This window comes from Paramormyrops kingsleyae, chromosome 22 (assembly GCF_048594095.1).
Source record: "Paramormyrops kingsleyae isolate MSU_618 chromosome 22, PKINGS_0.4, whole genome shotgun sequence".
NCBI lineage: Eukaryota > Metazoa > Chordata > Actinopteri > Osteoglossiformes > Mormyridae > Paramormyrops > Paramormyrops kingsleyae.
In genome coordinates this window covers 11,269,236-11,283,751 of record NC_132818.1, presented here as the reverse complement: position 1 = coordinate 11,283,751, position 14,516 = coordinate 11,269,236, and the positions used below count along the sequence as shown (strand labels likewise).

The 14,516-nt window shown below is 48.3% G+C and overlaps 2 protein-coding genes across 3 annotated transcripts; one reads left to right on the top strand and one right to left on the bottom strand.

The window, feature by feature from the left end:
• Positions 1 to 274: 274 nt before the first annotated feature.
• Positions 275 to 3,829, bottom strand: akt1s1 (AKT1 substrate 1 (proline-rich)). 2 transcript variants are annotated; one of them, XM_072704635.1, is made up of 6 exons: positions 3,598 to 3,829; positions 2,345 to 3,156; positions 1,929 to 2,208; positions 1,771 to 1,854; positions 1,509 to 1,675; positions 275 to 1,421 (listed from the first exon to the last, which is right to left on the bottom strand). In XM_072704635.1, the coding sequence occupies exons 2-6, from the start codon at positions 2,723 to 2,725 to the stop codon at positions 1,284 to 1,286; spliced, it is 1,050 nt and encodes a 349-aa protein (XP_072560736.1). In that variant the 5' UTR covers positions 2,726 to 3,156; positions 3,598 to 3,829; the 3' UTR covers positions 275 to 1,283. The 2 variants fall into 2 exon arrangements, with proteins under 2 accessions (XP_072560736.1, XP_023654275.1); XM_023798507.2 differs by having other exon boundaries at positions 3,682 to 3,827.
• Positions 3,830 to 4,264: 435 nt separating this feature from the next.
• Positions 4,265 to 14,135, top strand: tbc1d17 (TBC1 domain family, member 17). The gene is made up of 17 exons (XM_023798505.1): positions 4,265 to 4,377; positions 5,197 to 5,292; positions 6,231 to 6,308; positions 6,539 to 6,650; positions 6,731 to 6,917; positions 7,882 to 7,993; positions 10,126 to 10,296; positions 10,524 to 10,649; positions 10,746 to 10,849; positions 10,934 to 11,028; positions 11,157 to 11,273; positions 11,359 to 11,459; positions 12,494 to 12,593; positions 12,907 to 13,004; positions 13,120 to 13,236; positions 13,326 to 13,412; positions 13,555 to 14,135. Exons 1-17 carry the CDS (start codon positions 4,351 to 4,353, stop codon positions 13,738 to 13,740), a joined length of 1,914 nt encoding a protein of 637 aa, XP_023654273.1. The 5' UTR covers positions 4,265 to 4,350; the 3' UTR covers positions 13,741 to 14,135.
• The last annotated feature ends 381 nt before the right edge of the window (positions 14,136 to 14,516 follow it).

Below are 14,516 nucleotides of genomic sequence, written 5' to 3'. Positions count from 1 at the left end.
TCTGCGGACAACGCTTTTTGGGAATGAACGGAGGTAAGAATTTTAAGACTTGTGTAAATTAGATTTAAGACCTAGGATGAAAATCTGGGCATTTTTAAGACATTTTAAGGCCTTAAATTTAACTTTCTGAATTTTAGACTTAAGACTTTTTAAGACCCTGCGGGAACCCTGTATCTGCCTGACGTTCACCTCTCCCTGCTCCTCCGCTCACCTGTCTGTGGTTCCACTCCCAAGGACACCATCATATCACAAAGATGAGAAGATGCACATAAGGTTTGGGGTTTGTGTCTTTATTTAAAACATTTTCATTTATACACTGCACAATGCTGAGAGAGCAGAGCAGAGAGCCACGGACGGCTTAGTGTTGAACCCATGAGTTGCTCCATGCAGATGGTCTCTGTCTTCCCGACGGTGTCCATGCTTATGAGGAGTGTTTCCCCCTCCCATCTGCACACCTCGGCGAGCCAGTCGATCCAGTTTGAGCCAGCAGCCGAAAACAACATGCGGTCAGCTGCTCATAAGCGTTAGTGCGTGGTACGTAGGAGATACGACTCAATGTACGCAGTGTAATGTGTCTGTCTAAGTCTCTGCCGTCAGTCTACATCTCCATTGTCAGTCGGTGCCCATGTACGTCAGTCTACGTCTCCGTCAGCTGGCACCCATGTGTCAGTCTGCACATTCATCGTCAATGTGTCAGTCGGCATCTCCTCTGTCAATCGTTGCCTGCGTGCGTCAGTCTGTCTCACCCTTGATGTCTGCATGCAATGCGTCTGCATGTCAGTCTGTGCCGCCGCCATCAGTTGGCACCTGCGCAAATCAGTCTCTATGTTCGCAGTTAGTGTGTCAGTCTCCGCTGTCTGTCGGCACCCACATGCTGCAGTCTGCGTCTCTGCCATCAGTCGAGGCTCATGTGCATTAGTCTGCACGTTCACAGTGTGTCAGTCTGCGCCTCCACTATCAGTCAGCACCCACATGCAGCAGTCTACGTTTCACCTGTCAGTTGGCACCCAGGTACATCAGTCTCATTTCTGCTGTCATTCGGCACACGCATGCATCAATCTGTGTTTCCACTGTCAATCAGCGCCTGGGTGTGTCAGTCTGTGTTTCCGCTGGCAGTTGGCATCTATGTCCGTCAGTCTCATCTCTGCAGTCAGTCTGTGTCTCCGCTGTAAGTCGTCGGCACCCATGTGTGTCAGTCTGCATGTTCGCCGTCAGTGTGTCAGTCGGTGTACCCTGCTGTCAGTTGGTGCCCACGTGAATCAGTCGGTGTGTCTGTGTGCTCATCAGTGCTTCAGGCTGAAGTCGCCGGTGTTGAGGCGGGGCCGAGGTAGCCCTCCAAACATCTCTGTGCCGTCAGTGGCACTCGGAGCCAGGAGAGCCTGCATGCTGGCAGCGATGTGGTCCAGATCTGGACAGCCGGGCTTGTGGGGGGGGGAGGCACAGGGTTAGGAATAAAACTTGCTGTGGAGAATGAGGACATGGTTTGGGGGGGTTGAAGGGACACTTACCCGCTCCCCGCTGTGGCTGTCCCCCTGCGCCGTACGGCTGCACCGGTAGCCCCAGACGGGCACGGACACAGGCAGAGAGCGTGCAATGGAGGGAGGGTGTCCACGGGTGGGGAGGTGTCCCACTGCCATGCTGCGAGAGGGGGGTGGGGCATCCTCGCTCAGGGAGCCTGTGGCACATAGCAGACAATCGCAGCCTTGGACTGGCAGTCACAAACTCCAGGTGTAAAAGGCAAAGTAAAACAACAGACAAGATCCCACATACCATCAGTGCTCTCCTCCTCCCCGTCTGACTCAAAGAACGGCTCACAGTCACGTGACAGGGAATCCTCATCCATGGAAAAGACCCCTGACAGGAAGAACCCATTACTGCCAATCCCCTCCCTGTCCAGCAGTAAAAACACTGAAAATAATCAACTCTACCTGCTGTCTCATTCAGATTCGCCCTCCGGCTCTCCATGTCTTCCTCCTCCTCCTCTTCCTCCTCTTCTTCCTCCTCCTCCTCCTCCTCGCCTCCCTCTGGCCTCTCTCTGATGGTATCCACCTCTTTAATGGCAACCCTCTCCCGGTCCCTCTCCCCATTCGCATTCTGTACCCCCAGCTGGCCAATAGGAGGAGCCGAGCTGTAGATTGACGGGTAGCTCTGCGAATAGAGCTGCGTGCTGGGGCTGACTGACCCGGCTCCACTGTCACCCATCAGGCTCTAAAACGAGCAAGCAACGAGGAAATGAAGGCCCTGCACTGCAGAGGCACACGTCCAGCCAGGCAGCTATAATGGAATCAGAGGGCAGGAGAAGGAACAGCATAAAAAGGCAGAGGAAGGGGCACATGCTACTCACCACCCGGCCGCCGGGCTCACATGGTACGTCTGCCCCCAGGTGGGCCCCACTGGCCTCGCCCACACCGCTGCGCGCCTGCCTCTGTGCTGTCAGCACCGAGGCTGAGTGCAGTACAGCGATGTCATCCATGTAGCGGCGTGTGGCATCTGCAAGCATCCCCTGGCCCCAAGCGTGGTAGGAGTATTCCCACTTGCGGCTACCCTCCCACCCCCGGCCACTGTCTCCATCCGGAACGGAGGGCCGGAACCTCTTGTTAGCAGTGATGATGGCTAGATCACATCCCGACTTCTGGCAGTAGGCCTCCGCAGCAGAAAGTAGGACCAACCAGCTCTCTTTGAAATTGTCTGGGATTTCAGGGTCAGACTGGATCACAGAGGCCATGGCTGTCCGGGTGATAATTTGGACTTTGATTTGTCAAGCGGGTGATATGGACTAGCTGACTAAAGCATCTGCACTTAAGACTTCAAAAATGAGGAATCTTCGGTCAGGTGTTCAGTGACAGCATGGGGAGATTGTGCACATGCTATCCTGTTTGCTGTGATTAGCTTTCTGAACACACTGCTGTATGGGTGGTTTCTGCAAATCTCAGTCCATCAGTCTTTTCTTCACAAGTTTTCAAGGTGGAAAATAGGCAGCTTTCAGCCAGTGCAAATACCAATTTGTTTCTCTCAAGCCCTGAGAGACAGGATAAACCAAATCCTTCGGAAATTAAGAATTATAAGAGATAGTGTTTAAAGTTAAACCTAACAAATGACGGATGGCCAGGTCCGTCCTGGACTGCAGGACAGTAAGGCAAGTGTCCCTGACAGCACCTGGGGGGAGAAGACAGGACAATTTAACCATATTATAGAGAAGGGTGCAGAAGTCAAGAGGAGGACTATTCTTGGACTTGCTTTAGACGCCTCAATGAAAGACCAAGAGTACCCAGTTACCACAGACGGTTAACAGAGCCTGCTCTCTGCAAATGCTAGGTATCATTCGTACAAATATGGGGGAAATCTATGCGCCATGTTCGTGGGGTCGTAAAGACGCCGAATTTGGTGTTCATGTCACCTAAGCCCAGATTTGCTCTCACCGATAACAAGCCCCCTCCCTGACTCTTTCGGCACCATGATCAAACCCGGAGTCGCCCTTATGGAGCAGTACTCCTCGCTCCGGGGGCCATGCAGCACCGACCCCGCACCGCGCATGCGTCTCACCCTGTTTGTTTGTTTGTTTGTTCGGTAGCTAGCCCAAGTGCTTAGTATACTTACTAATGCTCCTGGTTCTATGCCCCCGGCAGCACACTACAAGCCCACGGCCCTCACTGGGTCGGACAAAGGCCCCAGCGTACTCACATCTGCTGCTCCCCGTCCCGTAGCAAAGCCAGCCTCCGTCTCCTCACAGAGCGACCTCCCTCCTCCGCCTGCCGACGTCGGCGTGCCGCCTGCCTGTTTACAGCCGGCCGACGCGCACGTAGCACACGCTGCGGAACGTGCGCGTTCCCAAAGCCCTGCGCGGGCGAGCGTTCAGTGAAATAAGAGTAAGATGCACAACTGGACCGTTCAAATGAATACAATTATCAATATGTAAACCTCAATGAAATCAAAAGTACACCCGGATTTATGCAGGACAGACGGTGCTCAGTCGTACTAATTAAAACACTGACTTCCTCTACTGTTTTCAGTCTGTCACATGTTTTTATATTTGTGCTATATGTATCGGCAAAATATATACTACATTTTCAGCTATACAAAATATTGAGGTTGAAATATGCAATTATGAAAGTTCAATAAATGGTGATATGTCCCAATTACGTTCCGTACGCTTGCGGGCAGACATGACTGTCCATGAAAAGAGCCGCCTGCTGATTGGCGATAACGCCGCGACGTAAGCGGGGCGGTGCAGAACATGGCAGATGTTTTGCGCACGAGCCGGGGCCAGGCATACGTAGGGACGCGGGGCGGGGCCAGGCGGATGGACGTACCGAACGGGGCTGCGTCGTTAAGGCCATAGCGGCGGCGGAAATGGCGGCCGACGCGGACAGTCCGAAGGTTCGACACCGCTCGTAATTTTCGTATTGAGCGATATTCCCGTCTGTGCTCCGGTTTACCGAATCGGCATCTCTTAAGAGGACCACGAATCCGTTCACGCAGTTGGGGACACTTCCGTGTTATTACAGTTAGTTTGGGTCACTTGCTGGTTAGTTAGCTGCGTAGTTGCTGGCGTCGCTATTTAATGACAGGTATTACACATCAGAGTTGATGGACCATCCACCTGATTAGCGGGAAAACGCATAAATGTCAGACATATGTACGAGTTAGTCCCAACATTACACATTTCAACAGGACCAGTAGTGACAGTCCCTTTGCGGGGTTATGAAGATGCCTGTCGCCCGTATTCAGCAGGTGACTGTTACTGTCACAGGTGATGCTCCCCTGAACGCTTCTGACATTCCCTGAGGCTCAGGGTTTGTACCCTGCGCAGTAAGACAGATGGTGGGTGTTGGGTCTAGTCCATGTAAAACGATGGATATTTGCTCGCTTTCTGGTTCCTTCGCCTTTAAATGATTTGAAACTGAACCTTTAAACTTCGGCATTTAAATTCATCGTGGTCTATCATTGTCATGCTGGCTTCCTCTTGGGGATGATACTTCAGCAAATAGACCTTGATCCAGTTTGTTTAAAAGGCAAATTTATGGCACACCTTTAGTGTTGGGATGGTGACTCTCATTTGTCCTGGATTCATGTGTTTGAGCTTAGCTGACATTGTGTGTCCTCACATGATGCAGAGAGCAGTCAGTGTTACACAACATACATTCTCTTGGAGTGTTCCTGCTGAGATGATCGTTGTGGCATGTGCTTTTTTCACAGCTGGTGTTTGAGAAGGAGGGTGTGTACCTTCACACCAACGCCAAGAAGAGCAACCAGGAGACCACCATCCCGGGGTTCATCCGCATAGTGGAGAGGGTGAGTGAGGGTGAACTCCCAGTGTCCAGCTCCATGGGCATCATAACCTTGGCATTCCCTTCCTCCATCCATGTGATTTTTTTAGAATAGCAATTAGTGATTGACAGAAATGCGACTTTGAAAGCTCCAGTGGGAGGTATTATCATGGGCTGTCAATCACTGCCAGATTCAGCGAATCAGAGCCAAGTGGTGATCGAATCATTTACATTATATTTACAGCATTTAGCGTCTTGTCAGTGGCAGGTAATTCAGGCTTTTTGTTAGTGTATTTGTTATGAAAACAGGAGCCTGTTCAGTAATGTAATGTTAAATCAGGGCCAGTAGCTTTGTTATTAAAAGAAGAGTTGAAACACATTTCAAGTTTTGATGTTGAACTGTAAAAACACAACAATGTATTCAAACTAAAATGTGTATTGTTTTCAGTTTAAATATAACTTTGATTCAATTCTTGATTTTTTTTTAAATCAATGTCTTGTTTTCATTTTTTATTTTCATATATATTTTGATATTTGAGGTCTTATTTTTTCATTTGTAGATTTTTTTTTTGTTTTCAGATCCAGATCTTATTTTTTGTGGTTTCCAATCTTTTTTCAGTTTCAGAATTTTCTCATTTTCCGATTCTATTTTTTCTGTTTCATAATCTTGGCTCTGAGGGGCATGGTATCAACTGAGAGGGGAGTGGAATATTGTGTGACATCATAAAATAAGCTGAGGACCTCCGTTGTTGCCTTTTGTATCAGCTTGCGCTAGGTACCGAACAGTATTAAAGCTGCAGCCATATATCGTGTCTTTATTTCACTGACCTGTAAAATATATAGTAGTTAGTAGTAAATCCATACGCTGTTTTCAAGGACTTCTTAATGTGGAAATGTTTGACTAATTTGGCACCATAGTTATGGGGCTGTTTAAAGTTAATAACACATAATTGCTTTCTTTAGGGTGGGGAGCCAGCTTTGGAGTGGAGCCCTCTTGAGGAGCAAAGAGGAAGTACACCTGCTGTCTTCTACAGCAAAAAGGTAAATCAACCAATATGGATATTCGCACAAAGTATTGTTGAGAAACTCCTGAAAATACTGACAAATACCTACGTCTAGTTCACGGAAGCTTATTTAATTAGTTTATTTAGATGTTGCTTCAATTCTTTCAATGTAGTACCAGTCAGGGTTAGCAGAAGGATCATCATTAGCATTCATGATATACTGCCTTGTTAGTGTGTCTAGTCCAGCTCTGTTTCCTTCTCTCACAGGATGGGGATGGGGGAGAGGAGGAGACTAGTTTTGACCCAGGGTATGAGCCAGACTGGGCTGTCATCAGCACAGTGAAAAAAGCGAGAGAGCAGCCCCCAGTGCGAGAGACCGGTACTGAAGCAGTGAGCTCTGTTTTGGTGCATCAGTATTGTTCCCCCTGTACTGCTGTTCATGGCTGTGTGTCCTTCCAGGTCAATGGGGCTCCTTCTCGCTGCCGCTCTCCGAGCTATACTCCCTGCGCCGTGCCCGCTTCTCCCTGGGACGCAACTTCCTGGTGCTCACCAGCAGGGGGGGACATTCACTTCCACCACTGCATTTCCACAGGGGTGGCACCATGGAACTGCTGAGAGCTCTACAACACTATATTATTCTGGCCCCGTAAGTCTGTGTGTGTGTCTGTGTGTGTGTCTGTGTGTCTGTGTGTGTACATACAGGCACGTATGTGTATCTGTATGTGTGTATATACAGGTATATGTGCGTGTATGTATTAGTGTTGGTACAATACCAAAAGAAATAATTTTCGATAAAATACCAAGTGCTGAAGCTCGATACCATTTTTCAAAACTAAACACTCGATTAAAAAAAATATTTCAATTGCAATTTTGTTTATTGCAAAAACTTTACAACCTTTTGTAATCTGTCACTATAAAAAAAACCCTTCGCATTGCATTGTCAGTCAAAGTACAATAATTTTAAGTACATCAGAAGTCATTGTAATCATGCTCAGATATTCAGGAGCAGTAATTGAACACTCTTAAAAATTAGATGTTACTGTATATTATCATTTCAGTTCATAACAGAACAGATATGTTACTTTTACCTGCCTTGTGTTTCAAATCACTAACACTTCCAACAATTGCACAACTCTAAAAGTTTGTATCTGAATGATCAACACTAATCAACACAACCCCACTAGATTGTATGGAGCTAAATTTGTAGTGGTTTGTGGCGGTTGCTCCCCTTTGTCAGTATTGTGCAGTGGCACAACTTGCACACAAGCCTCAACATGTCCTGTGGTTTACTGTCTTCGTTTGTCACAAAGCCAGAGTATTTCCAGACGCCACTCTGGCTACACCTTTATCAGTTATGTGACGCTTCTCAACTAGTGATTTTAGTGTGTGTGAGACTGTACTCGGTTCTAGGCATGCATGGTAGCTGATGAGCCTCAGTGGTCAGAGCAAACTGGAAGTGCATGCTGTAGAATCGATACCATGAAAAATGAATATTGAAACTGTTTTATACATGATAGAATCGGTATACAGGTGTGTGTGTCTGTGTGTATATACAGGCGTGTATCTGTGTGTGTGCTTTGTCTCTGACTCCCCCCGCTCCCCCATCCCAGCTCTCCAATGGACGCGAGGCTCTTCCTCGCCTACCCCCACCACTCCGAGGCTTTGTCTCAGTCTATCGATGAGCTCCACCTTTTTGACGACAGCAATTCGGACCTGGTCTCTGTGAGTCCCTCCGTTCGTGGATGTGTGTGTGTGGTGATTTGTCAATCATATATAGTGTGTTATAAGTACAGTATCTGTCAAATATTTGCATAAAGTTGCTGAAAACCAGGTTCTATAATCATTTATATTATGTATATTTTCCAGTAAGTACTTGAAAATGCGAGCACATTGCAGTACAGAAAACAAAATCTATTGAGGTCCAGAACCATTTCCTATTAACCTGAAAATGTTCTGTAATTCCTGGCCTCAAAGTAGCCACCATTTGCCTTGATCACAGCTTCTCAAATAGTTAGCAAGTTTCTATATACACGGAACCTGACATACCTTTGAATACTTATGAAATATTAGCCATGTTGGTTGACAGAATCATCGGTTTGGCAAAGGTCACCGTCAACCCCTCACTGGAGCCAAAGGGTTAATAAGATACTGTACCACGTGTGGTAACTCAGGAAACACCATGCCATGAAAAGGCCAGTCTTTCAGACTTTCAACTGGCTTTAAGCCTCAGACTGAATCTCGAGATGCTCTGTTGGGAAATCATTTCATTGACATTTAGAATATTTCCATTTTTTAAAACAAAATTATTTCTGAATGCTTGCGATTATCTAGCTGTCTCCATACACCCCTGGTATAATGAAATGTTAATTGTTAATAGACAGGTACATACAGTTTGTCGCACAAGAAGGAGGAGTACTAAGACGCTTGACTTGTGCTGTGCGTGTTGAGTGATGTATAGCCATGTGTAACTCAGGTTAGAGTGATTTATAGTGTAGGGTGATGTATAACTTGATATAAGATAACATGAGTAATATTGTACAATTGACAAATTCTGAAAAAGATCACCTACAGAAAGGAGTACAATAATGTGTAATGTGTGTGTGGTGATGTGTAATGGGTTGGGGTGATGTGCAATGATGTGTAACTCAGGTTAGGGTGATGTGTGTGGTGTGTAACTGGTTAAGGTGGTGTATACTGTAGAATGGTGTATAGTTTGCGTGATGTAACTCAGGGTGATGTGTTGATGTGTAGCTCGGGTTAATTAGTGTGTGTAGTAACTAGAGATGCACCGATACCGATATTCGGATCGGTATCGGCGCCGATCCAGACCTATTTGACGGATCGGGAATCGGCCATGCGTGACCGATCCACGTCCTATACTTACTTATTTAGTTTTTGGCAATCAATCGTACGACAGCTCTTTCCCATTTTACATGTGTGTTTTTGAGGAATTCAAATTGAACGCTATCACTGCCCCTAAGTCTTTTTTGCTACTCAGTGGGTGTGAGTACAGTGACTTCCGCCTGCTGTGAGGTCATGCGCATACCCTTCGCAGTACGAGGAGCGTAAGATAAGACGTGACGATCTGGGAGTATTTTAGGCTTTTAACAGAAATCGGAAGCACAGCGTTTTGCAATCTATGTAAAATAAGGTTTTGAGGTGGGAATAGCGTTTAATGGAAAATCCCATTTAACAAAGCGCACGCAACTACGAGACAAAACAAAGCAATGGATGATTTGGGAGTCGCTAACTTAATTGGACTGTTTTGCGAACTCGTTGCTTGAGATACAAGAGGGGCTGCCATCGCAACAAAAGTGTAACTGCGCTGATGCCAATGGGAGAAAAACTGTTAAAATTTTAAGCATTCGCCACTTGTGTATATTTGCTTTGAAGATATTCATATTGAACTGCAAATGCCTCAAAAACGCTTAAAACAAATGAGGTGGAACAGTACGTTATGTATGTTTGTAGTAGCCTAATTAAATATTTTTTTGTCATACATTTTTTCCATCTGTATTTACTAGCTTAAAAAAAATAATATGTAAAGTATAACAAAGTAAAAAGAGCTCTTGTATCGGAATCTGTATCGGTATCGGCAGTTGTGTATCGAAATCGGATCGGAACTGAAAAACGTGGATCGCCCATCTCTAGTAGTAACATGTAACTCAGATTTGGGGTGATGTGTAGCTCAGGCTAGGGTGATGTGTAGCAAGTGTGTAGCAAGTGTGTGACGATGTGTTAGGGAGATGTGTAGTGGGTGGGTGTGATGTGTAAACTGGTTAGGGAGATGTGTAGTGGGTGGGTGTGATGTGTAGTGATGTGTAACTCAGGGTCACCCTTCCCCATCTCCTCAGAGGTTCATCCAGGATCCATACGCCACAACATTTGGGGGGTTTTCCAAGGTCACAAACTTCTTCCGTGGAGCCCTGCGCCCCCCTGACTCTTCGATCCACTGCCGCACTACCCAGGGCGCCCATGGTCCCCAGGCAGCCGATGAGGAGCCCGAATTCGAACTTATAACTTGTGTAAGAGTCGTAAAACTTCATATTACCTTTGCCATGTATGGCTCTTAATTAACCCCTATTAAAGGGATGGCTGGGCTGAATGTGGGACACCCCCAACTTTATACAGTATAAGAACCACACTGCAGGTACAAATGCAGTCAGGTCAAAACAACAGGAAATGTAGAGCCCCATCTGCTGGTTCCATCTGTGGATTGTGTGAATTTTTACAACCCTCTTTGTGTGTTTAGGGGGTGGAGCTTGGCCCAAGACCTGAAGTAAAAAGAGGGCCACCCCTGGACAAGTGGGAGGTGTTTCTGGACCCTGAGGGACGGGTCCTGGAGCCTCAGAAGATCAAAGAGATGGTGTTCAGAGGGGTGTGTTTCCTTTTCCTTCAGACACTATGACACCATGGCTGTTTTTAAACCTGTGTGATGGTTTAATCCTGCCTGTCGCCTGTCCTGCTCCCTCAGGGGGTCAGCCCATCACTGCGGAAGGAGGTCTGGAAGTTTCTCTTAGGCTTCTATCCCTGGAACAGTACGGCAAAGGAAAGGGAGGACATAGTGAGGGTTAAGACGTGAGTGTCCCCGCGTCACCAGTGCTCAGGGTCTCGTTCATGTTGTCCCTCTGTGTTCAATGACCGGTCTTCCTTGTTCACCAGAGACGAGTATTTCAGGATGAAAGTGCAGTGGAAATCTGTGAGCGAAGAGCAGGAGATGAGAAACTCCCTCCTCAGGGGATACCGCAGCCTGATAGGTCTGCCTTTCTGTCCATCAAACTCACACACTATATGTGAATGGCTGGAGCTCATGTGTGACTACTGCACTGCAGCTAATCGGTCTGTGGGACAGTCATGGAGGTATGACTTTCTTTCTGTATCCCAGAGCGAGACGTCAGTCGGACAGACAGACACAACTCTTTCTTCTCTGGGAATGAGAACCCAGGCCTGATGCTTCTGCACGATGTCCTGATGACCTACTGCATGTACAACTTTGACCTGGGTATGTCTTATTTTGCTGTTTGCGGCTGCATGTGTGTTGCGTGTCTGATGGACATTAATGCCTACATGGGTCCTCCTCTCCTCAGGCTATGTCCAGGGCATGAGTGACCTGCTCTCCCCCATTCTCTTCATCACGCAGAATGAGGTGGAGTCCTTCTGGTGTCTCACTGGGTTCATGGAGCTCGTGGTCAGTGCAGGGGCAGGGTGTGGTGTCCCTGTTTTTTGTCTACCATTTGGTCCTATCCTTTATCCTATCCTAACCCTAACCCTGTATGAACGTGTGACTTTGTAACTCTCCCATTGTCTGGTTGGGTGTCCCTCTGTCCCCCTGTCTGTGTGCTTCAGTTTGTCTAACTGTCCCCTGTTGGAAGGCTATCTGTGTGTCTCTAGATCACATGCCTGTCTAACTGTCCCCCCTTCCTGTCTGACTGTTCCCTCCGCCTATTTGACTGTCCTCTCATCTCCCTGTCTAAGTCCCTGTCTTACTCTCCCCTATCATATCTTATTGTCCCCTCGTCTCCCTGTCTCTCTTCATCCAACTGTACCCCCACCTGTCTGAATTGTCCCCTCGTCTCCCTGACTGCCCCCTTCTTCTCTAATTGTCCCCTCATCTCCCCATCTGACTGTCCCCTCATCTCCCCATCTGACTGTCCCCTCATCCTGTCAAACTGTCCCCTCATCTCCCCATCTGACTGCCCCCCCCATCCTGTCAAACTGTCCCTTTCCCCATCCTACTGCACCCCCTTCCTGTCTAATCGTCCTCTTGTCTCCCCATCTGACTGCACCCCCCCCTTTCCTGTCTGACTGCTCCCCATTCCTGTCTGACTGTCCTCGGGTCTCCCTGTCTGACTGCTTCCCCTTCCTGTCTGACTGGCCTCCGGTCTCCCTGTCCGACTGCTTCCCCTTCCTGTCTGACTGTCCTCGGGTCTCCCTGTCTGACTGTTCCTCATTCCTGTCTGACTGTCCTCAGGTCACCCTGTCTGACTGCTTCCCCATTCCTGTCTGACTGTCCTCAGGTCACCCTGTCTGACTGCTTCCCCTTCCTGTCTGACTGTCCTCGGGTCTCCCTGTCTGACTGCTCCCCATTCCTGTCTGACTGTCCTCAGGTCACCCTGTCTGACTGTCCTCAGGTCACCCTGTCTGACTGCTTCCCCTTCCTGTCTGACTGGCCTCGGGTCTCCCTGTCTGACTGCCCCCCTCATACCTGTTCCTCTCACACAGCACCAGAACTTTGAGGAGTCCCAGGAGGCCATGAAGCAGCAGCTACTGCAGCTGGGTATCCTGCTGAAGGCTATTGACCCAGAGCTCTGTGATTACCTAGGTAACAGCCCCCCGCCCTCCCTTGCTCCCTGTCTGGGTGGGATAATGTTTCCATGCTCTGTAGTGTTTGTTACCTGATCCCAGCCCTTAAATTAAACCCTGACCCAGTGCCAGCGGATGCTATGCGCTTATTATGATTTATTGTGGTGTACCATTTGATTTATTGTATATTTTAACCAAGGATGTCACAGATGCTGAAGTTAATCAACAGCATTTAAAAATGTTTTTGTAATCATTGCCCTTTTTTTTTGCTTCTCTCTCTCTTTTTCTCTTTCTCTTTCCCCCTCCTGTACTCTCCTGCCCCACCTCCCTAGACTCCCAAGATAGTGGATCTCTGTGCTTTTGTTTCCGCTGGTTACTGATATGGTTCAAGAGAGAGTTCTCCTTTGAGGACATCTTGACCCTGTGGGAGGTAATGGAACTATGCATTTGAAGGGGCCATTTCCTGTATCGCGAGTGTACTTCCTGTCTGTGTACGGTGGCTTGCGGTGTACCTACCTTACCTTTAAGCCTGCACGTCATTCCAGGTCATGTGGACCGGCCTGCCATGTGACAACTTCCATCTGCTGCTGGCCTGTTCCGTCCTGGAGTCTCAGAGGGGGGAGCTGATTGGGTCAGACCATGACTTCAACACCATACTAAAGGTAGCATAAAAGGTGATGGGGGAGAGGTTGAGGGTTGCCCCCCCCCACACCAACTGACCCCCACAGCCTCTCTGTATTTCTGTCTCCAGCACATAAATGACCTGACCATGAAGCTGGACCTGCAGTCCCTGCTACGTGACGCCGAGGCCATTTTCAGGCAGCTGCAAGCCTGCAAGGTGAGCTAGTCTGCTACTTCAGGTTTTTCCTCATTGTACTGATATGCTACACTAGTGGTTACTGACATGCAACATCAACAATCTTTCGGGATGCAGTCCATTACATTTGTACCTGTGAAATGTCTCCCCCCCCCCACCCCAGGAACTCCCCGTGAAGGTCCAAGAGGTGCTGGGTCTGTGTCCCCTCCCTGGCTCCAGTGACGAGAGCCCAGCTTCCAGGCCAGAAGAAACACAGCCACTCATTGGCCAGTCGCGGGACTCTGGTGGCGACACCTGCCAATCAGGGAGCAGCTGCCCTGCAAGGCACCCGCCCCCTACTTACCCATAACTGTAAATGATGATGAGCGCAGGGGCATGTGGTGGGGGTGTATGGCGTTGACAGGATCTGCAGGCACATGCTCCTGTCCTCAGCTACACACCGGGTCCCTGAGATCGTGTGTCTGTCTGTCTCCTCGTGACGTTCCACTGCTTGTCCTGAGTTGTCTCTGTCCTGGTGTGTGGGCTGTTACTGCCTCCCTTGTCTGTGTGAGGCGCGCCTCACTAACTTTGGGTCCCACCCGATGATCTGTCACCTGCCTGTTTTTTCCTCTAGGATGAGTGTAGGTTGATAAAGGTGAAAGTCAGGGTGCTGGGCTTTCCAGCGTTAAATATGCAATATCGCCATGTAATTTTCAGTAACCGCCTCTGACCAATTACCCAATAAAGTGTATCCTGAAAGTGTGACCTATGTGCTGAGCCTGGCTCTGGTGTCTCTGCTGCCCTCCATCTGCTTCCACAAATAGGATCTTTACACGGATAACATCAGAATGGGAGGGTGGAGTTACATCACTTCATGAGATATTTTATAATTACTCATCATCGTATGTCGTGTGCCCTGTACCCTAAATTTTCAGCAGATTCATGTGGCCCAGTTTACCAAATATCTCAACTTTTAGACTAGTGTTGCCCCCCCCCCAACCGACAGCAGGTGGCTGTCTTAAGTTAACAAAGCATTCAGGCTGGGGCCCCATGCCCTCTGTCATGTTAAATGAGCCTGAAAATGGGGGGCGGGAAACCCCCCCCCCCCCCACCACCACCACCCCAGACCCTTCTGAATACAACTGC

Coding starts and splice junctions, on each gene's coding strand:
- akt1s1 (XM_072704635.1), bottom strand. CDS start 2,725: ATGGCCTCTGTGATCCAGTCTGACCCTGAAATCCCAGACAATTTCAAA. Junction 1,676..1,770: donor GGAGGAGGAGAGCACTGATG/GTATGTGGGATC, acceptor TATGTGCCACAG/GCTCCCTGAGCGAGGATGCC. Junction 1,422..1,508: donor ACAGCCACAGCGGGGAGCGG/GTAAGTGTCCCT, acceptor CCCCCCCACAAG/CCCGGCTGTCCAGATCTGGA.
- tbc1d17 (XM_023798505.1), top strand. CDS start 4,351: ATGGCGGCCGACGCGGACAGTCCGAAG. Junction 10,297..10,523: donor AATTCGAACTTATAACTTGT/GTAAGAGTCGTA, acceptor TTGTGTGTTTAG/GGGGTGGAGCTTGGCCCAAG. Junction 13,413..13,554: donor GGCAGCTGCAAGCCTGCAAG/GTGAGCTAGTCT, acceptor CCCCCACCCCAG/GAACTCCCCGTGAAGGTCCA.